At 36.0% G+C, this 23,113-nt stretch overlaps 1 protein-coding gene across 2 annotated transcripts in view; it reads right to left on the bottom strand.

The window, feature by feature from the left end:
* LOC110589767 (S-adenosyl-L-methionine-dependent tRNA 4-demethylwyosine synthase TYW1) overlaps positions 1 to 23,113 on the bottom strand; it is a 202,148-nt gene that overhangs the window by 106,957 nt on the left and 72,078 nt on the right. For both annotated transcript variants that reach the window (XM_021700370.1, XM_044915126.1), the window contains exons 10-11: positions 19,531 to 19,649; positions 1,095 to 1,204 (exon numbers count right to left, since the gene is read on the bottom strand). In XM_021700370.1, the coding sequence (XP_021556045.1) occupies positions 1,095 to 1,204; positions 19,531 to 19,649 (229 nt within the window). The remainder of the gene's footprint in view (positions 1 to 1,094; positions 1,205 to 19,530; positions 19,650 to 23,113) is intronic.

Below are 23,113 nucleotides of genomic sequence, written 5' to 3'. Positions count from 1 at the left end.
CACACACGTGCGCACGCATGTACACACATACACACTTATCAGAAGCACTTTAATCTCAAGAAGCAGTGACCTGACAATTTCTTCACATAAAAGAATCACCTGATCTTCAAAATGATAATTACTGGGGTTTATAAAGACTCCCACATATGAAGTTAGCACCACAAGAGTGTCTGTATCAACACAACCTTGGTTAAAATTCATGTTTTTTTGTTGCATAGCAAAGAAAAGGAAAATAAAGGAGAGAAGGACTTCCAAGTGGTAGGTGGAGACAGACACACAGATCTCACAGGGAACCTAACAAATATCAGTTCAGGATATGCAGCTATCATGTTACAAAGCCAATACTTTTAATTCTACCATATCTATCTATGGCAATGGGCCTCAAAGCATGGTCTCCAGTTCAACAACATCACCACCACCTGCAAAGCTGTAGAAATACACATCCTTGGGCCCCACCTCCAGACCTACTGAACCAATCTCTGGAAAAGGAAGCCAGGAATCTGTTTTAACAAGCCTTCCAGATGATTCTGACACACACTAAAGCCCGAGAACCAGTAACCTCCAGTAAAGTCAAATACCTTTAAGTATGAAACAGAACCGAATCAGGAAATTCTAGAAACTGAATGGCAGAATTTTCACATCACTATGGATCACGTGATACTAATAGAATCCCTCCTTTTTGTAAGTCATTTATTCAAAAATGCTTTCCCACTACATAACTGATAATATTTAAGATTTTTCCAATGATCTAAACTTTTCTGCCCATTAAGGTGCTTTGTGCTTACCAAGACAGAACAATATCAAAAGTTTTTAGGAAGGATGATGATACACTCCCAGGCAAATTTATAGGCTGAGTGTACCATATTCTAAATTGCTAAGCTTTGAATTAAACTTTTTTAGTTCTTCCATCATATGGGATATGAAAGTTGTCAGTAGAAAGAAAAAGGGCCAAAATATACATAATATTTCTATGAAGTTTTCACTTCCCTTTATGAAAATTTGCCAGTGGGGACAAAAATCCTGTCAAAGAGGCAATTCCTCAGCCAATTTAATTCACGCTAATTAGCATTCCTTTGTAGAGGGTAGATAAATACCTTTAAACTGCTTAATCATGTTCTGATGGTTTTCAATGGCTTCCTTTAAGATCATTTCAGGCTGGTCCATCTTCCACCTCCATTCGGTGCCCACTGGATTTGTGTGGTGCCTGAGAACAAGAGGCAAAAGTTCTAAAGGACTCTGTAATAACATCTCAGCTAGTCATCTACTGTGCAGTAGTGGTAAAATCATAAAATCAAAGTAGTAAAACCATAAAGTCATAAAATCAGAGTTGGTTTCCCCCGAAGAGTTTAGCTATTTATAGCAGTGTTTTCTGGCTTAAGTCATGATATCTAGCAGAGAAGGTTAGATGGAGAAGTGCCTGGCTAAGGTTGGGGTTTAATTCGAACAATAAGAAACGTGCAAACTTTTCTTCCAGTCACCCACTTCCAGGCTAACAAGCATCCATTAATGACTAACAGAATATTTCTGGAAGAGTTGCAAAATCACAGTAATTGGCCCTCCCTGAGAGAGAGCACAGTGGGAACACCTAAAGTTTAGGATGGATGAGGCACTGAGAAAAAAAATTCTGTCAAACCAGCCCCCATGCCACACTTAAGGTATCCTCTAATGGAATTTTAAGCCAGTGGTATAATGAGAGTAAGCACAGAAACAACAAATCTCAACTCAAGCCCAGCTCCTGACTCATTAACCTAAACTCCAAAAAGAAAAGTCCAAGCAGAAAGGAAAGGTATACTGATTTCCAAACACAAAAAAACACTCACCTCAGTCTCTAATATAATAAGTAAGAAGTCTGACTTTAAACAACAAAAAAATATGAGGCATAGAAAAACAACACATTTCCAACAGACAAAGCAGTCAGCAGAACCAAACTCTTAACACAAGTGTTGAAAGTATTTGACAGGGAATTTTGAAAACAATGATTAATACGTTAAAAGCCCTAATAGAAAAGGTGGGTAATATGCAAGATCAGATGGGTAAATTCAGCAGAGAGATGGAAATTATAACACACAATCAAAGAGAAATGCTAAATATGAAAGAACAGGCTTTTGACAGGTTCAGCAATAACTAGTAAAGCTGAGGAAAGAGTAAAAAAAAATTTGGGAGATCAGTGTAAATAAGCGACCTAAAACACAAAGTTTTCTTTTTTAAGTGGAAAAAAAAGGGACACCGCATCCAAGAGCTGTGGGACAACACAAATAGCCCCAAAATATACATACTTGGAATCCCAGAAAGAAAGCAGAGATAACAAAGCAGAAGAAATAGTAAAAAATGATAGCTAACAACTTTTCACAGGTAATGAAAAACCACCAGAGATCCAAGAAGCTCACAGAACCACCAGGACATTTAAAAAATTAAAAACAGCCTAAAAATATCATATCCAAATGATGAAAACAGAAGGTACTGATAAAATCTTTAAGAGAAAAAACACATTACATAAGAACAAAGATTAAAAATTACATCTGACAACTCATCAGAAAACAAGCCAGCTGAAACTATGACACCTGAGAAGCATGCTTAAAAGAAACAAAACTCATCAACCAGAATTCTATACCCAGTGAAAGTATCTTTCAGAAATGGAAAATAAAGGCTTTTGCACACAAAATCTAAGAGATTTCCTCCTCAGCAAACCTACATTACAAGATATGTTAAAGGGAATTGCTCAGACTAAAGGAACATACATATGGTAGATAGACACCTGAATCTGTACAAAGAAATAACGAGCACTGGAAAAGGGGGGGAAAGGAGAAAAATCATATTTACCTTTTTTACCTTTAATTGCTCTAAAAATGGTAGAGGGGAATAAGAAATATACTGTTGTGAAATCCTTATACTACACATGAAGTGGTATATTATTTGAAGTGGTGTATTATTTGACTCTGGTTATGTATACTGTAAACCCTAGGAGAATCTCTAAAATATTTTAAAGGTATATAAAGAATAAGCCAAGACTGAGCATAAAATAAAATCATTTAAAATACTCAATTAACATGAGAGCAGGCAGAAAAATAAAAAACAACACAGAGAATAGAAAACAGCAAGATGTAGAATTTAATCAAACCATACCAATAATCACTTTCAGTATAAATGGTTTGAACACACCAGTTAAAAGATATGATCGGGTTAAAACACAAGACCTGAAAAAAAAAATGGGGTGCCTGGGTGCTCTGTGAGTTAAGCATCTGACTCTTGGTTTTGGCTCAGGTCATGATCTCAGCATCCTGGGATCGAGCCCTGCATTGGGCTCCATGCTCAGCTTGGAGTCTGCTTGGGGATTCTCTCCTTATGCTCTTCCCCCCCACTCCCTCTTTCTCTCTCTCTCCAATAAATAAATAAATCTTAGGGCGCCTGGGTGGCTCAGTCGTTAAGCGTCTGCCTTTGGCTCAGGTCATGATCCCAGGGTCCTGGGATCGAGTCCCACATCGGGCTCCCTGCTCGGCAGGAAGCCCGCTTCTCCCTCTCCCACTCCCCCTGCTTGTGTTCCTGCTCTCGCTATCAATCTGTCAAATAAATAAATAAAATCTTTAAAAAATAAAAAATAAAAATAAAAATATAAATAAATAAATAAATAAATAAATAAATAAATCTTAAAACACACACACACACACACACACACAAGACCTGCCTATATGGGGCCAGCATTACTCTAATACAAAAACCATATTAAGATGTTACAAAGAAAGAAAACTACAGACCCATACCTTCCATGAACACAGAGACAGAAACCTAAAAAAAACAAACAAACAAACAAAAACCCTACTAAGCAAACTGAATGCAGGAACACATGAAAAGGAAAATGTGTCACAACCAAGTAGTTTATCTCAGAAATACAAGGCTGGGTCAGTATGCAAAAATCAATCACTCTATCTTACCATTTTAACAGAATGAAGAATAAATGATCATATGAATAGAAGTATCTAATAAAATTCAACATCCAAAAAAAAAAAAAAGAAAAATTCAACATCCATTCATGACAAAAACTCTCAGTAAATTAAAAATAAAAGGGAATTTCTTTAATTTTATGAAGGGATCCAAAAAAAAAAAAAACCTCCTCACAGCTACCATCAGACTTAATGGTGAAAGAATGAATGTTTTCCTCTTAATATCTGAAACATTGTAAAAATGTCCTTTCTAACTACTCCTATACAGCATATAAGTCCTAGTCAGTGAAATGAAGCCAGAAAAGGGAATAAAACTCTCTCTTCACAAATGACATGTTCGTCTACATAAAAATTCAAAAGAATCTACAAAAAATAGACTGGAACTAATGAGAACTAGTAAGGGAACCTAACAAGTACATGAGATATATGATCAATATACAAAAATCAACTGTCTTTGTTATATGCAAGAATGTGTGGTATTGGCCAAAGAGACACACAGAACAACAAAATAAATGAAACCAGAAATATACCCAACATATATTATCAACTGAGTTTTGACAAAAGGTGCAAAGGCAATTCAAGGGAGAAAGGATAATCATTTCAATAAATGGTGCTAGAACTGGATATCCAAAAGCCAAACAAAACAAAAGATCTTCTGTCCCTACCTTGAACATCATCTGATAGCATGTACCAACACTTTAAAAAGAACAGTAATGGAAAATCTGGCAAAATCTCAACAGTCTCCAGTTTAATTAATAGTATTTTATCTATTGCAATTAATAAGAAATGTTAATTTCTTGGTTGTCATAACTGTCCCATCATAAAGTAAGATATTAACATTAAGGAGGTGAATGAAGGGTATACCAGAACTCTCTATATGACCTTTACAACATGTCACATAAGGAAAGGTTTCCTTTTCTTAAAACACTAAACCTTGTTGGAAACATAGGAAAGAAGTATTCATATTCACATACTGAAGTATAAATTGATATAATCTGTGTCCAAAATATATAAAAATGCAAAAACATTTGTACAGTGGAGTACTAATTACACAGCCAGCTATAATAACAAACAAACAAAAAAAACCCACATCTTGATGAGCACTGAGTAATGTACAAAATTGCTGAATCACTTGGGGCACCTGGATGACTGTCCTTACTTCTGACCCTTGATTTCCACTCAGGTCATGATCTCAGGGTTGTGAGATCAAGCCCCGCTACAGGCTCCATGCTGCGTGTAATGCCTGCTTAAATTCTCTCTCTCCTTCTCCCCCCCACACACACTCACTCTCTCTAACAACAACAAAAAAAAATTGTACACATGAAACTAATATAACACTATACGTTCATTATACTTTAATTTTAAAAAAGAAAAAATTATATTTACAAAAATCAAACCCATCTCTTTTTTTTAAGATTTTATTTATTTATTTGACAGAGAGACAGCGAGAGAGGGAACACAAGCAGGGGGAGTGGGAGAGGGAGAAGCAGGCTTCCCGCTGAGCAGGGAGCCCAATGCGGGGCTCAATCCGAGGACCCTGAAATCATGACCTGAGGCAAAGGCAGACGCTTAACGACTGAGCCACCCAGGCGCCCCAAAATTAAACCCATCTTGACCATGATCTTTTGTTGTTGTTTTTTGATGGCCCCCCCCCAGAGGGGGGCCATGTAGCACAGGGAGAGGGAGAGACAGAATCTTAAGCAGGCTCCACCTCAGCATGGAGCCCCATGGGCTCGATCTCACCACCCTGACATCATGATCTTGGCTGAAATCAAGAGTCAGATGCTTAAATGACTGAGCCACTCAGGTGCCCTAGACTCTGTATTTTAATGTATTGTTTAGGATTTTACACCCATTGCTAATGAGTGAAAATGCACTGCAATTTTTGTTTTTCATGCTGTTCTCTGGGCTGGTATCAAGGTTACACTAGTTTCTTAAAATTAGTTTACAAGTGTTCCCTTTTTCTTTGCTTTCTGGAGAATTCCTTTTCCTTGAATGTTTGCTAGAACTTACTTATAAAACCATGTAGGTCTGGTTTCTTTTTGATAATGGTTTGTAACTACTGATTCCATTACTACAATGATTACAAAAGTACTCACGATGACATCCTTCTTGAATTACTTTTGAAAAATCTAAATTTACAAGGAATTTAGAAATTGGGAACAGGCTAATGATTTCCAGGGATTAGGAATGGGGAGGGCAAAGGAGTAGGTGTGGCTATCAAGGGGTAACAAAAAGGAGCCTTTTGGTGATGGAAAAAGTCTGTATTTTGATTGTGGTTTTAGATACGCAATTCTAAACATATGATAAAATTGTACAGAACTGTATACATACACCCACCACACAAATGAGTGCATTTAAAACTGATGAAATCTGAATAAACTCCGTAGATTTTTTAAAATAAATAAATTAACAAGGAATTTAATTTTTCCAAATTTTCAAATATTCGTTAAATAAACAAATACTAATTAAAAAGATTAAATCTTTGAGGCATCTATAATTATATATCCTCTTTCATTAGTTAATATTGTTTATTCCCTCTCCTTTTTTTTGATCTTACACATATAATTTTAGATAAAACTTCTACCAATTTCAATTGTATTTGATTGATAATATTGCCATACACCATACCACATAATCACCAGTTCTTTAAGATTTTGGTCTTTAGTCCATTTATTTGCTATTTATCTTCTACGAGTGCAAAAAGAGCACATCAAAAAATTAAGGGGAACAGTTTAAGTTCATTTGCCTTAAAATAACTACAAAGCATATTCAGGTCAAAAAGTAAAAAACCAACAGAGTGAAAAGGTAACCTATGAAATGGGCAAAGATATTTACAAACTAGACGTTAGATAGGGGGTTAATATCCAAAATATATATAGAATCCCATTAACTCAACAGCAAATAATAACTCAATTTTAAAATGGGCAATGGACTTGACATTTCTCCAAAGAAGACCTACAAATGACCAACAGGTATATCAAAAGATGCTCAACATCATTAATCATCAGGGAAATGCAAAGCAAAATCACAGTAAGATACCACCTCATACCCATTGCTATGGCCATAATCAGAAAAAATAATAAAAATAAATAAAATAACACATGTTGGCAAGCATATGGAGAAATGAGAACCCTTATGCACTGTTAGAAATGCAAAATGGTATAGCCACTATAGAAAGCAGTCTAGAAGTTTCTAAAAATAATTAAAAAGAGAATACCATATGATACAGCAATCCCACTTCTGTGTCTTTTTCTAAAAGATTTAAAAACAGAATCTCAAAAGAGATACATCCACTCCCAGGTTTATTGCAGTATTATTAACCAAGATGTGTGAATAAAGAAAACATGGTACATATATACAATGGAATATTATTCAGCCTTAAAAAGGAAGGAAATACTGCCATATGTGACAACGTGGATTAACCTGAGAGACATTATGCTAAAATGAAATAAGCCATAGGAGGACACATACTGCATGATACCACTTATATGGAGCTTATAAAATAGTCAAACACACAGAGGCAAAGAGCAGAATGGTGGTTGCCAGGGGCTAGAGGAGTGGGAAATGGGGAATTGCTATTTAACAAATATAGAGTTTCAGTTATGTAAGATTCAAGTTCTAGAGAGCTGCTAGACAACATTATGATGAACAATACTGTACTGTACTTAAAATTTTGTTAAGAGAGCAGATCTCATGTTAGGTGTTCTTACCACAGCAATAAAAATAGTAAAATATTACTTTGGGGCAAATTATATTACAATCCTACTACACACAGAGAATGAGGAAATTTTTGTGGAAGGTAAACACCTTAGTAATTACTTTAAAGACAAAGGCCCTTTAAGCGTATTTCTTTCCTGCTTCCCAAACAATGATTTAATTTAGCACATTAAGATCTGGTTCTACATCTATATGCACTTTGATATGAAAAGATCTCTACAAAGTAGGAGCAAAAAAAGCAAGGCATAGAATACTATAAAGCAGCCTGCCACTTGTGTGTGTGCGTATACAAAGACACATACACACCCACAAATCTATTCACACATGTGTAGCATCTCTCTGAAAACCTAAGTGACTGGAAGACAAGAATGAAAAAAGGACAATTTTCACAGTATTATATATTTTGAACTTTCATTTACGCAAGAGTGACCTTTCAAACTACATTTAAAATATATCTGAAAAGCTTCTGTTTACTACTCAAGCAAAGCTTTTTTAACAGCTTTATTGAAATATAATTCACATACCATAAAATTCCATTTAAAGTGCACAATCCAATAGCTTTTAGTATATTCACAGAGTTGTGCATCCATCGCTACAAATCAATGTTAGATTATTTTTGTCATTCCCAAAAAGAAATCCTGCTCCCCTTAGCTATCACTCTTCAATCCACACATACACCCAGGCCCTAAGCAACCAATGATCTACTTCCTGTCTCTATAGGTTTCTCTATTCGAGACATTTTATAGAAATATGATCATACTATTTATGTTTTTTTGTGACTGGCTTCTTTCACTTAGCAGCATGTTTTCAAGGTTCATCATATTGTACTATGTATCACTACTTCATTCCTTTTTATTTCCAAATAATATTCCATTGGGTGGACATTTTGTTTATCCATTCATCAGTTGATGAACATTTCATTTATTTCCAATTTGGGAATATTATTACCTTTTCATGTGTTTACTGGACTTTTGTATATCTTCTCTGGAGAACTCTGCTCAGATCCTTTGCCCATTTTTGTAATCACGTTATTTGTTTAAGAAAGATAAAACTCTTAATTTGAAATTTCAAAGTACAAAATTTTCACTTACATAAACAAAAAACAGGAGACAAACTGGTAAATTTGGGCTATCTATACATATAGCACTCAACAAATCGTTCTGAAAATTAACAGAACACAATAACATTTTATCTATCTATAACCATCTGCTACCCATATTATCCAAATAAAGTTAAAGAAATTCGTTTGGGGAAACTCACACCTGCATATCATACTCAGTTTAAAGCACTTTCACATGCACCATCTCCCTCAAGCAATAAAGCCTCACAGCAACCTTGTAAGGAAGGTATTACTGTTTTATTTTAGTTAGGAAACTGAGGCTCAGAGGCTATTTTTAAGAACCTGTAAAATGAAACAAAGATAAATAAAACATTCACATAAGCATTTATGTCAATTTTTCTCAGCCTTTTCTAACATGTGTATTAGATTATTTATAATCGAAACGGATGGTGAATTCTAATCTTAAAGTTAGTGTATTAGTACTTCTTCATCAGAAGCTATGGTAAGTGAAACCTCTCCATTTACTTTTATTTAAAATCTCATTAATGAATTTATTAAGTACATCATTGGCTTTTTTAAAACCTGGGTAGGGATACCAGGATGGTTAGTCAGCTAAGCGTCCGACTCTTGGTTTTGGCTCAGGTCACACGGAGTCTGCTTGAGATTCTCTCTCCCTCTCCTTTTGCCCTTCCTGCTCATTCTCTCTTTCAAATAAATAAATAAATTTTCCAAAAAAATTAAAATTAAAATTAAAAATGGGGTAAATTTACTGCCTCAGAATCTAAAGGACCGCATTATTGGCTATAAACAGGTAACACAGGTAAGTGGTATTACCCACTAAATCCTGTTACTTCCTTTGAATCTTGACTTTCCAAAAAAAAAAAAAAGCAAACAAACAATAACAAATACACATACAACTACTTATGTCAAGAATCTTAGGGAGAGATTAGAAGAGACTGTAAAATGTGATACAATGAGAACTAGGACACAAAGCACTTGATTCTTTCTCCTACAAGCTAAGTATAATGTGATCCAATATTTCAGTCCACATACTCACACGGCTTTTCTTTGGCAAATGTTCATCCTATAATATTTTAAGTTTCATAAGCACAGATTCTATCACTAAAAAGGAGATGTGCTGTATCATTTTATTTCAACACCATCACATTCCAGCAGTACCCTTGACTGAAAAAGCACCTGTGGACCACTGCACACAGGACTTGTCAACCTCAGCACAACGGACATTTTGGACTGGATAATTCTTTGTTGTGCAGGTTTGTTCTGTGCATTATAAGATGTTTAAGAGCATCACTGACCTCTGCCCACTAGATGCCAGAAACATCTCCTTCAGCTTTAACAATCAAAAATGCTTCCAGACATTGTCAAATGGCCAAGGTTTCCCCACAGAGGGAAAAAATAGCAATTTGCTCCAGTTGAAAACCACTGATTTAACCAGATGTCCAAAGAGATACTTTTCAGGTTTGCTTGTTTGTTTTCTACTCTATCCCTGGATAACTAGAAAAGGAAATACATGTATTCCCTTTAATAGAAGACAATGAAAATTTAATATGAGATGATGGTATTATGGCTATATTCTTTCTTAAAAGGTCTTATTTTTTATATTATCTGTCACCTTAGGTATGTACTGACAGAACAATATCATGGCTGGGATCTGCATCAAAATAGTGAGGACTAGGGTAGACAAATGGAACATGACTGGCTTTGTGTTAATAAAATGTACACAAAGGTTCATTATACTATTTATTCTATCTATATTCAAAAAAACTCTGTAGTCGAAGTTTTAAAAAAAGGAACTCTACACAGATCTCAGTGCACCAAAGGATTACAGTTCAAGAAAACAACAGTTAACTGAATGCCTGTAAAGAAACGCTGGGAGACAGAGTTCTGGGCAAGTCAAAGCACTGAAAAGCACTCACATACACCAGGGAATAAAGAAAGCCTAACACATGCCCAGACAGAATTCATGCTAAGAAAAGCCCTGAGAAGACACTAAACTTTCACTACAACTGATTTTCAGGCTCAGCACAGATAGGAAGTGAAGGCAAAGGCAAGGTTGTCAATAGCCTGGCCAAGCTTTGAAGGAATGCCCCAAAACACAGTCAATCTGCAAAGACTGGGGAAGGGCTTTTATTCCTCCATTTTTCTTTGGCTCCACGTGCTCAAGGAAATCTTGGGCAACACATTCTCTGGCCACTAAAACACAGGCTTCACAGACAATACACAACACAGAATAGAGTCTGTACAAAAATGGTCTGGAAAACTCACTGAGCAAACAAACAACTAAAACCCAGAGCAAGCAAAAAAAACAAACCTGAAGAATGGGAAGAATCTGATTCCCAGAGTTAGCACATCACAACATCCAAACTGTGACGTTCTCAATAAAACATTATAAAGCATATGAAGAAACAAGAAAAGTATGACCCATTCACAGAAGAAAATAATTAAAACTGTCCCTGAAGCACAAACATCACACTTACTAGAAAAACACTAAATCAATTGTCTCAAACATGCTCAAAGAGCTGAAGGAAACCAAGAAAAATGTCTCAACAAATACAGAATTATCAATTAAGAGACACAAATGATAAAAAGAAACCAAGTTTTAGAACTAAAAAGTATAATAACTGAAATGAAAAATTCATTAGAGGGTTGTGATAGCAGACTGAGCAGGCTTAGAGAAGAAAAAATCAGTAAACTTGAAGATATGTCAATCATCCAGTGTGAAGAGCAGGAAAAGAAAAAGTATGAAGAAAAGTGCACACAGCCTTATGGACCTGTGTGACACCATCAAGAATACCAACACTGGTTTAAAGGAAGTCCCAAAATGAAAGGGAGAAAGGGGAAGAAAGAATACGTGAAGAAATAATGGTTAAAAACTTCCCAAATTAGATAAAAGACATGAATTTACAAATCCAACAAGCTCAAGGAACTCAGAATAAATTCAAAGAGATCCACACCAAGACACATTATAACCAAACTGCTGAAAGACAAAGGATTCAAGAATCTTGAAGGAAGCAAGAGAAGATATTCATCACATACAAGGGATCCTCAGTAAGATTAACAGGCAATTTCTCAGCAGAAACCATGGAGGTCAAGAGGCAGTGGGATAACATATTTAAAATGCTAAAAGGAAAAACAATGTCAATCAAGAATTCCATATCTCGCAAAACTACTCTTCAAAACTGAAGGAAAGACAAGGCATTTCCAGATGAAGCAAAACTGAGGGAGTTCATCACTAGTAGATCTGCACTACAAGAAATGCTAAAGGCAGTCCTTAAAGCAGAAATGAAGGGACACTAGACAGATTTGCACCACACAAAGAAATACAGAACATAAAGTTTATTACATAGGCAAATACAAAAAAGTCTGCATTACTGAACTTTTTGGACTCTAGCTCTTTTTTTCTATACAATTTAAAAGACAAATGTATAAAACAATAATCATAAATCTATGTTAATGAGTACACAATGCATAAAGTTGTGGCAACACAAAAAAGAAGGAATGAAGCTTTGTATGAGCAAAGTTTTTGAATACTGTTGAACCAAAGGTGGTATTTGTTCAAAATAAAGTCAATCCTCATTATTTGCTGATTCCATATTTGCAAAATTACCTACTTGCTAAAATTTATCTGTAACCCCAAAATCAATACTTGAGGTCAATATTTGTGGTTATTCATGGTCACTCACAGAGCAGCAAAAAATTGAGTTTTTAGTACACACATTCCCAAATGAGGTCAAACAAGAAAATGTTCTCTTTGCCTTCTTGTTTAAGTTTTCATACTGCAGTCAACTTAATGTCCCATTTTTTGCATTTTGTTAGTGATGTTGCTATTTAAAATAGTTCCCAAGCACAGGGCTAAAGTGCTGTGTAGTGTTCTTAAGCACAAGAAGACTATGATGTGCCTTGCAGGGAAAATATGTATGTTAGATAAGCTTCATCAGGCATGAATTACAATGCTCTTGGCCATAAGTTCAATGTTAATGAATCAAAAGTATATATAAAATACTTTACACAGGGGCACCTGGGTGGCTCAGATGGTTAAGCATCTGCCTTCGGCTCAGGTCATGATCCCAGAGTCCTGGGATCGAGTCCCACATCGGGCTCCCTGCTAGGCGGGGAGCCTGCTTCTACCTCTGCCTCTGCCTCTCTCTCCCTCTCTCTGACTCTCATGAATAAATAAATAAAACATTTAAAAATAAATAAATAAAATACTTTACACAGAAGCATATAACAAAGTTATGTACTGGTAAGATGGCAAATATGTTGTGACAAGAGGACTGTAAGAACCTAATCCTTTATTTCCCCTAAAAGTCACAGTTTAGTATTCGCTACTGAAGCATTCTTTTTTTTTTTTTTTTTTTGTTTAAAGATTTTATTTATTTATTTGAGACAGAGAGAGCACATGAGAGGGGGGAGGGTCAGAGGGAGAAGAAGCAGGCTCTCTGCCTAGCAGGGAGCCCGATGCGGGACTCGATCCCGGGACTCCAGGATCATGACCTGAGCCGAAGGCAGTCGCCCAACCAACTGAGCCACCCAGGCGCCCTCGCTACTGAAGCATTCTTGCAACTTCACAGAACTACCACAAATAAAGAAAATTAAATGTAGAGTGTTGTAAGTTTAAGAGGTTAGTTTTAATCCCCAGAGAAATAACCACCAAGAAAATAACTGAAAAGTGTACAGAAAGGGAAACAATAATGAAGTCAAATTGTACATAACAAAGAGTCAAACACAAAAGAAAGCAGTAATAAAGTGTGCAACATAAAAGATATAAAACTTATAAAAACAAAGAGGAAAATGTCAATGGATTAAATTATCTAAAATTAAAAGCCAGAGATTGACAGAATGGATTTAAAAAAAAAAATCCAACAATATGCTGCCTAAGAGATTCACTTTAGATCCAAAGACACAAACAGACAGAAGTGAAAGGAAGAAAAACAACATTTAATGCAAACAGTAACCAAAAGAGAGCTGAGGTAGCTACACTCCTATAACACAAAACAGACTCTATGTCAAAAACCGTTAGAAAAGACAAGGAAGAACATTATATATTGATAAACATGTCAATCCATCAAGAAGATGTTAACAATTATAAGCATATACATACTTAATAAAAGAGCACCAAAATATATGTAACAAATATTTATAAGCTAAGAGAAAAACACAGTTCTACATTAATAATTATAAAATTCAAAAACCACATTTTAAATAATGGACAGAACAATTAGGCAGAAGATCAATAAAGAAATAGTGCATTTGTGGAGCACTGGGTGTTACGCACAAACAATGAATCATGGAACACTACATCAAAAACTAATGATGTAATGTATGGTGATTAACATAACAATAAAAAATTTTAAAAAGAAATAGTGCATTTGAACAATATGATACGCCAATAATGCCTATGACATATACAAAACAATACACCCAAAAAACGTCAATATACACATTTTCAATTGTATATAGCACATTTTCTAGGATGTACCCTTTGTTAGGCCATAAAACAAGTATCAATAAATTTTAAAAGACTGAAATCATACAAAATATTTTCTTCAACCACAATGGAATAAAACCAGAAATGAAGAACAGAAAGAAAACTGAAAAACCAACAAATAACAACACTTTTAAACAACCAGTGGATCAAAGAAGAAAACAGGGAAATTACAAAATACTAGAGATGAATAGAATGTAGCTAAAACAGTGGTCAGAAAGAAATTTATAGCTGTAAACACTCACATTAAAAAAAAAAAAATCAGGGGTGCCTGGGTGGCTCAGTTGTTAAGTGTCTGCCTTAGGCTCAGATCATGATCCCAGGGTCCTGGGATCGAGCCCCGTATCAGGCTCCCCACTCCACAGGAAGCCTGCCTCTCCCCCTCCCACTCCCCCTGCTTGTGTTCCCTCTCTCACTGTGTCTTTCTCTGTCAAATAAATAAATAAAATCTTTAAATAAATAAGTAAATAATCAATAACCTACCTATACACCATTTAATACTAGAAAATGAGAAGCAAACTAAGCTCAAGGCAGCAAAAGGAAGGATTTAATAAAGATCAGAATAAAAACAAATGAAACTTGAGAATAGAAAAACATCAGAGAAAAATCAATGAACCCAAAAGTTGGTTCTTGCAAAGATCAACAACACTGACAAACCTTTACCTAGATTAAGAAAAAAAAAAAAGAAAACTCAAATTAGTAAACTCGGAAATGAAACTTAATACATCACTACCAATCTTACAGAAATAAAGGATTATGAAAATACTATAAACAATTGTATGCCAACAAATTAGATAAACTAGATGAACAAATTCCTAGAAAAATAGAAATTCCCAAAACTGACTCAAGTAGAAATGGAAAATCTAAACCAACTTACGACAAGTAATTGAATCAGTATTCAAAAACCTCGCTACAGGGCGCCTGGGTGGCTCAGATGGTTAAGCGTCTGCCTTCGGCTCAGGTCATGATCTCAGGGTCCTGGGATCGAGTCCCACATCGGGCTCCCTACTGCTTGGGAGCCTGCTTCTCCCTCTGCCTTTCTCTCTCGCTCTGTCTCTCATGAAAAAAAAAAAAAAATCTTAAAAAAAAAAAAAAACCTCGCTACAAAGAAAAGCCCAAAAACAGGTTTCACTGGTGAATTCCTCTAATCATTTAAAAAATCAACACCAATTCTTCCCAAACTTTCAAAAATGTAAAAGAGAAGGGAACACTTCCTAACTCATTCTATGAGATTAGCATTATCCTGATGCCAAAGCCAGACAAATCCATCCTAAGATAAATTTATTTCTCACAAAGGCATCAGTTTGCAATTCTAAAGTCCTTCACATGCATATAACTAAGGTTGAGGTTAATATGTTGTAGATGGTGAGGGCCAGGCCGGGTTTCTTACCGTCAAAGAAAAAAGTTACAAGTAAGCACAAAAGGAATACTAGAATGAGCTCTATGATGCTGATAGGAACTGAAGATATCCGTAAAAACTCACGGTTGTGTATTTTAATATACAGCAACAGATACACATATATTTTCTACTTCTATCTGCTGAGAGGGCCTAGAAGCACTAACACCCCAATAGAAATGAGCATATCAAGCATCCAAATTTTGGAGTCTAAGTATCATTCTTCGATAAGAGGAACTAGAGTTCCTTAGAAAAGTGGTTGACTCCAAGGCTGAGCAGGAAAAACACAAGATGAACCTGGAACCTCTTCTGGAGTCAGATAATACATAAGTGCTTTAAATGAAAGAAAAGACACAGAAGCCAACCCAACAGAGCTATTAATGGCCAAAGCTAGAAAAATATGAGCAATAACGTAAACAATTATAGTATTGGATATTCTTGAGTCCAAATTAATAATAATAAATTTTAAAATGAGAAATGATTCTTCCTTACAGAAGAATTCCAATTATTAAATGTAAAAAAAAATAATCAGTGGAACACCAAAGTAATAATTTGATGCAAGCAAAATCCACTAATGAATGAAAAATTTAGTGGACAAATGCTTAAAGAGAAACAGCATATTTGCATAGACTCAAAGAATCTTCCCAAAATATTTATTAATTACACAAAGGGGAAAAAATGTTAAGGTGCAGTTTACACCTTGAAAACCTAGCAGACACTATCTTAATCAAATGATAAAGGTTAACTCCACCAGTAACAGGACATAATGATATCATGTATCCCTTAATAGGACCTGCTGAAAAGGTCACATCACTTCTATGGTAGTCTTCCCAAAATCCGTAACTTCAATCTAACCATGAGAAAACATCAGACAAAATATCTGACCAGTACTCTTCAAAGGTGTTGAGGTTATGAAAAGCAAGGACAGACTGAAGAACTGTGGCAGACAACAGAAAACTAGAGATATAACAACTAAATGTGATGTGGGACCCAAAACTGCATTCTGAAAGAAAAAGGATATTAGTGGGAAAACTGATGAAACTCAAATAGTTTCCAGTTTAATTAATAGCACTGCATCTATGTTAATTTCTTTTTGATTATTTTTGACAATTGTTTTGATAATTGTTCTATAGCTAAGTAAGGTCTTACTTAACATTAGGGAAAGTTAGGTGAAAAATATACAGAAATTCTACTATCTTTGTAACTCTTCTGTATATCCGGAATTATTTCAAAACAAAAAGTTTATGCCTATAAGACTTTAATGACAGAGCAAGAGTCTTATATATATATATTTTTAAAGATTTTATTTATTTATTTGAGAGAGACAATGAGATAGAGAGAGCATGAGAGGGGGGAGGGTCAGAGGGAGAAGCAGACTCCCTGCTGAGCAGGGAGCCCGATGCGGGACTCGATCCCGGGACTCCAGGATCATGACCTGAGCCGAAGGCAGTCGCTTAACCAACTGAGCCACCCAGGCACCCAAGAGTCTTATATTTTAAAAAATAAAAACAGGATAAAAAAACAGAAAGTAGAGAATGATTTCAACCATGTTTTTGAAAAAATAAGATGACTTAGGGGAAAAAAAAAAAAAGAGAGAAAGAAAGCAAATACTCCAAAGCATTAACGAGGATTTGTCTGGATTCTGGAATTAGATAGTTGTTTCTCTTCATATTTTTGGTATTTTCTAAAAGTTTCTATAATAAGCATGGATTACTTTTATGATCAATGATATAAAACCACTTTAAAAAAAAGAATTATAGCTCTTGTACCAATATGATAGATAAATTAAGAAATGGCTTAGGCTGGCAAGTATTAAATCATTTTGGTTGCTAAAGGGTGAAATATTGATAATCTAAAATGGAATCAGACATACAAATGGATACAGTGAGTTAGAGAAAGAAGAGTTTTTCAGCCTAAGCCACTGGATAGCTAACGGTTAGAGGTTAACAGAGAGCATAATAAATTCCACTGTGGACAAATCGAGCTTAAAGTACCTGTGGATCATCTAAGAGAATATATCCAACAGACAACTGCATACAGAGGATGTAAACTCAGAAGGGAGACTAGGGCTAGAGACAAAGAATATAAAAAGGTATTTGGGGCACCTGGGTGGCTCAGTCGGTTAAGCGTCCAACTCTTGATTTTGGCTCAATTCAAGATCTCAGGGTTGTGAGACAGAGCCCTGCATCCAGCCCTGTGCTGGGTGTGAAGCCTGCTCACGATTCTCTCTCTCCCTCTCCGTCTGCCCCTCCCCCCCAGCTCACAAGTTCTCTCTCTAAACAAAACAAAACAAAAAAACAAGAATATAAAGATGTCAAACTACAGGTATTTAATGAAACCATAGAGATGGTTTACTTCTCCTACCATTATAACACAAAGCAATTAAAGAAAGCCAAGGACAAAATCAGAGAGAATTCATCAGGCAAAGAATGAGCCAAACAACTAAAGAGGAAATTAAAAACTAACTGTCAAAGGACTGGGAGAAAACACTAGAAGAGACTGGTGTGTCTGGTAAGGGGTTAATATCCAAAATATATAAATAACTTATACAATTAAACACCAGAAAGCAAATAATCTGATTTAAAATGGGCAAAGGATCCGAACAGACATTTTTCAAAAGAAGACATACTGATGGCCAACAGACACATGAAAAGATGTTCAACATCAATCATCAAGGAAATGTAAATCAAAACCACAATGATATCACCTAACACCTGTCAGAATAGCTAGAACAAAAAAGACAAGAAATAACAAGTGTTGGCAAGGATATGGAGAAAAAGAACCCCTTGTGCACAGCTGATGGGAATATAAGTTGGTACAGCCACAGTGGAAAACAGTATGGAGGTTACCCAAAAAATTATAAATAGAATTACCATATGATCCAAAATTCCACTACTGGGTATTTACCCAAAGAAAACAAAAAGATATATGTACCACTGTTTATTGCAGCATTATTTATAATAACCATGATATGAAAGCAGCCCAAGTGTCCACTAATAGATGAACGGATAAAGAAGATGTAGCACATATGTACAATGGAGTATTACTCAGCCATAAAAACGAATGAAACATTGCCACGTGTGACAACTCAGATGGACCTAGAGAGTATCATGCTACATGAAATAAGGCAGACAGAGACAGACAAAGATTACCATATGATTTCACTTATATGTGTAATCAAAAAACAAAACTAATGAGTAAACAAACAAACAAAGAGAATCAGAACTATATATACAGAGAACTGATGGTTACCAGAAGGGAAAGGGATGGAAAATGGGCAAAATGGGTGAAAGGGAGTGAGAGACATAGGCTTCCAGTTACCGAATGAATGTCATAAGAATAAAAGGTAAAGTATAGGGAATAGAGTCAAGTGTACTGTAATAGTGTTGTAACAGATGAGAGCTACACTTGTTGAATCACTATGTTGCACACCTGAAACTACCATGTATGTCAACTATATTCAAAAAAATAATAATTTAAAAAATAACTAATCAAAATCTATGGAATGTAGCTGAAGAAGTACTTAGATAAAAATTTCTGATTAAAGACTTATAGAAGACCGAATATTGATGAGTTAACAGTCTAAGTTAGAAAAAGAACAGGGGTAAAAAAAAAAAAAACAGTAGTAGTAGATTATTGAACAAGAAAACACACACATAATGCAGAGGATTCATGAAGCTAAAACCTATGTCTTCAAAAAGACAAAAAATTGGCAAACCCCTGATGAAACAACCAAATGCATAAATATATTAGGAAAAACAACCAAATGCATAAATATATTAGGAATGAAAAGGGGGATTAATTATAGAAACAGCAGAGCTTTAGGTAAATTTTAGCACAATGCTGAACAGAAATGGATTATTATAGACGATTACATATTTGGTCACCACAGCCATTCATTTTTACTTACCGCCAACAGAAGACACATTTATTTGCACAAGCCAAGCTTGGGGTAGTTTCCATGCAACGATGGCTTTCAATGCCATAGAATGTATGTTTATAGCAACCTCCTCTCCCTCGGAGCATCGACTGTGAAAGTAAAAAAACAAATGATAATCTGAATAAAATCCTCAAGGCAAGGAAACAAAATACCAAGACATCATTTTTAAGAAAAAAATGTGCAGGGCGCCTGGGTGGCTCAGTCGTTAAGCGTCTGCCTTCGGCTCAGGTCATGATCCCAGGGTCCTGGGATCGAGTCCCGCATCGGGCTCCCTGCTCGGCAGGAAGCTTGCTTCTCCCTCTCCCACTCCCCCTGCTTGTGTTCCTGCTCTCGCTGTCTCTCTCTCTGTCAAATAAATAAATAAAATCTTTAAAAAAAAAGAAAAAAATGTGCATTTCAAACCATAAATACCCCTACTGATATCTGCATGATACAGAAAATTAACACTATACTGTTTTGATGGTGCTTTGGGTTTTAATGGTGCTTTAAGTTTTCTAAAACCCAATGAAATAAACCTATGATTCATTAACTCTGAAAGCTCTATAGAGAAGACCACTGATGCTTTCATTTTCAAATCCATTCAACTGCCTCAAATAATACTAGTACAATAATATATAATACCAAGGGATAGGTAAGATAGGCTCCAAGAAGAGGGGAGCAGCACTCATATGAAAGGGTATCTCTGTTTTGAATAAGGGAGGGTGGGTAAGGGAATGCATCCTGGAGCATATTCTATGTCAACTGAAGGGCAGAACTTGAACACACTGAGAATGTTAAGGGGACAAGCAGCATGAATGTAAGAAACAGATTTTTCCCAAAAAGGACACTATTTAATATGTGAGTGGTAAAACCACGGTGAGTGAGGTAAGAATGAATAATATGAAGAAACAGTGCAGATCAACTTAGGGTTGGAATCACAAGATATTATCAAGCTTTTTGAGGTCTCATCAGAAAGATCCATCTAGAAACTCTGCAAGACAGGCTTGATTTCAGTAAGAGTGAAATCTGGGGGGGAAGCTATGCAAATAAGGTCATGGTGACTTGGCTCATATTAATGGAGAAAAGGGGAAGGGTACTAAGGAGGTACACTCAAAGGCATTCCCACTGGAGGGACAAAAGAGAGTCATCCAAGATAACTGAGATGTTGACTCATCTCTGCTGCGACTGAAATATGATGTAATTAACAGGAACAAACAAGGAGACACAAGGAGCCCATGTGTGTGTGTGTGTGTCTGTGTGTGTGTAATTGTGTGTAATATATATCAGTGTGCTAACATTATAAAGCGCAATGAACAGGGCGCCTGGGTGGCTCAGTTGGTTAAGCGACTGCCTTCGGCTCAGGTCATGATCCTGGAGTCCCGGGATCGAGTCCCGCATCGGGCTCCCTGCTCGGCAGGGAGTCTGCTTCTCCCTCTGACCCTCCCCCCTCTGATGTGCTTGCTCTCTCTCATTCTCTCTCTCTCAAATAAATAAATAAAATCTTTTAAAATAAATAAATAAATAAAATGAAGCACAATGAACGAAAATTACAAAAAAAATCTATCAGCTGATTACTCTGTCGGTTGATCACAAAGTCTTATTTTTTGCCCTGATAAAAAAGGTTCCCTTGTCCATCTCACCTGGTACTTGCATTAAGAAAAATAAGGAGGGAAGAAAAAATATTGTTCAAGGTAACTACAAATTCTCTTTCAAGTTCCCAATAAAATATCCAAAAGGCAAACAAAATATTCAAATCTTGTAAACAGCACTGAAAACTAAAAATAAAAGCCCTCTAAATGCCAAAGTCACAGGGAACCTGCCACTAAATATCATGCCAATGGAGAAATAAAGTTGAAGACCTGAACATTTCATTATTTACTGAAAAGGTAATATACCTCAAGCACGCTGTATGTTGAATGTCCAAGAATGAGTAAGACAGAGCTTCCAACCATGATCTAGTATGAGGAAATGGCAAGTGAACAGGCAAAATATGCAATACTATTATGATAGAGTATTTGAATCAATCAAGATTCTTTTGTAAGCAACAGAAACTGACTCTGGTTAAAAAGAAAAGGGATTTATTGAAAGGACCCCACAGCTCATAGAATCTTTAGAAAGGCAGGAATGAAGGCCGACTGGCAGCAGGACCAGCCCTCAACCCTTCAGAAGCCTTCTACTGTAGATGCCACCACTCTCTGGATACCATCACCAGCACCACCCCTGAGAAGCAGATGCTGCTGCCATGAGCCCAACAATGAGGTCTCCGTGTCCCAGGTCCTTTCCATCACTCACTCCATACTCAAAGTCTCAGGCAAAGGCAGTGACCATCCTAAATGACTGTTATACCCACGCTGCCAACAGGTGATACCAGGAAACAGTATCTCTCCTCCTTGGCTTCTGTAGCAGGCAGCGGGCCCTTGCGCTAAACAAAGCTAATTTAACAGGGAATTCCCCAAACATGAAAAGGCCCAGATGCTGGGCAAGCAGAGAAAAGCCAAATGTCCATCATGGTGTTACTGGAGCCCGTGAGATAGACGACTGAGCCAGCCGGCCTTGCAGGAGCAGTGACAACTTCCCAGAGGGGTGCTGTCCAAACTGAATACTGAAGGGCTACAAGGATAAAGGGCCAGAGGCATGCGAGAAGAGGGATGACACATTTCTCCTTTTATAACTATTTTTTTTTTAAGTTTTATAGTTTTAGTTTAGCTCATGATGATCCATTTTCAGTTAATTTTTATGTAAGATGTGAAGTTTAAAAAAAACTTTTGAGTGTGTTTGTGCGTGTGAATGTACTTTTGGTGTGTGTGATGTGGTGGCAGTGGTGGTTTTCTGGATGTCTAATTGCCCCAGCACCATTTGTTGGAAAGGTTATCCTTCCTCCAAGGAACTGCTTTTGCACCTTTGTAAAAAATCAGTTAGGCATGTTTGTGGGTTATATTTCTGGGATCTCTATTCTGTTCTATCGGTCTATGGGTCTGATCCATCTCTCCACCAGTACCACACTGTCTTGATTACTATAGCATTAGAGTAAGCTCTTATATCAGGGTATGTAATTTATTCGTCTTCCTCAACACTGTTTAAGCTATTTTAGGGCTAGGACCATTCCTTATAAATTTTAGAATAAGTTTGTCTATTTCTACAGAAACCTTACTGGGATTTTAGTAGGAATTGCATTAAACGTACAGATCAATTAGGGGAAAACTGACAATTTACCATATTGTGTCTTCTATTCCATTAACATTTACTTAGATTTACAATTAGATTTTCACTTACATTTACACTCATTTAGCTTTTCATTGATTTCTGATTTGCTATCTTTCCTCATTTCTAATGTAAGCATTTATTGCTGTAAATTTCCCTCTGAGCACTGCTTGAGCTACATCCCACGTATAGTTTATTTTTATTGTCATTCAGTGGAATGTATTTTTTCATTTCCTTTGGGACTTCTTCTGTGACCCAGAGCTTATTCAGAAATGCGTTAATTTCCAAATAGTTAAGAGATTTTCCTTTTGTTTCTATTATTTATTTCTAGCTTGATTCCATTATGGTCAGAGAACAACATTATGATTTCAAT

Source organism: Neomonachus schauinslandi, chromosome 5, assembly GCF_002201575.2.
Source record: "Neomonachus schauinslandi chromosome 5, ASM220157v2, whole genome shotgun sequence".
Lineage (NCBI taxonomy): Eukaryota > Metazoa > Chordata > Mammalia > Carnivora > Phocidae > Neomonachus > Neomonachus schauinslandi.
This window is presented reverse-complemented; position numbering and strand designations above follow the sequence as displayed.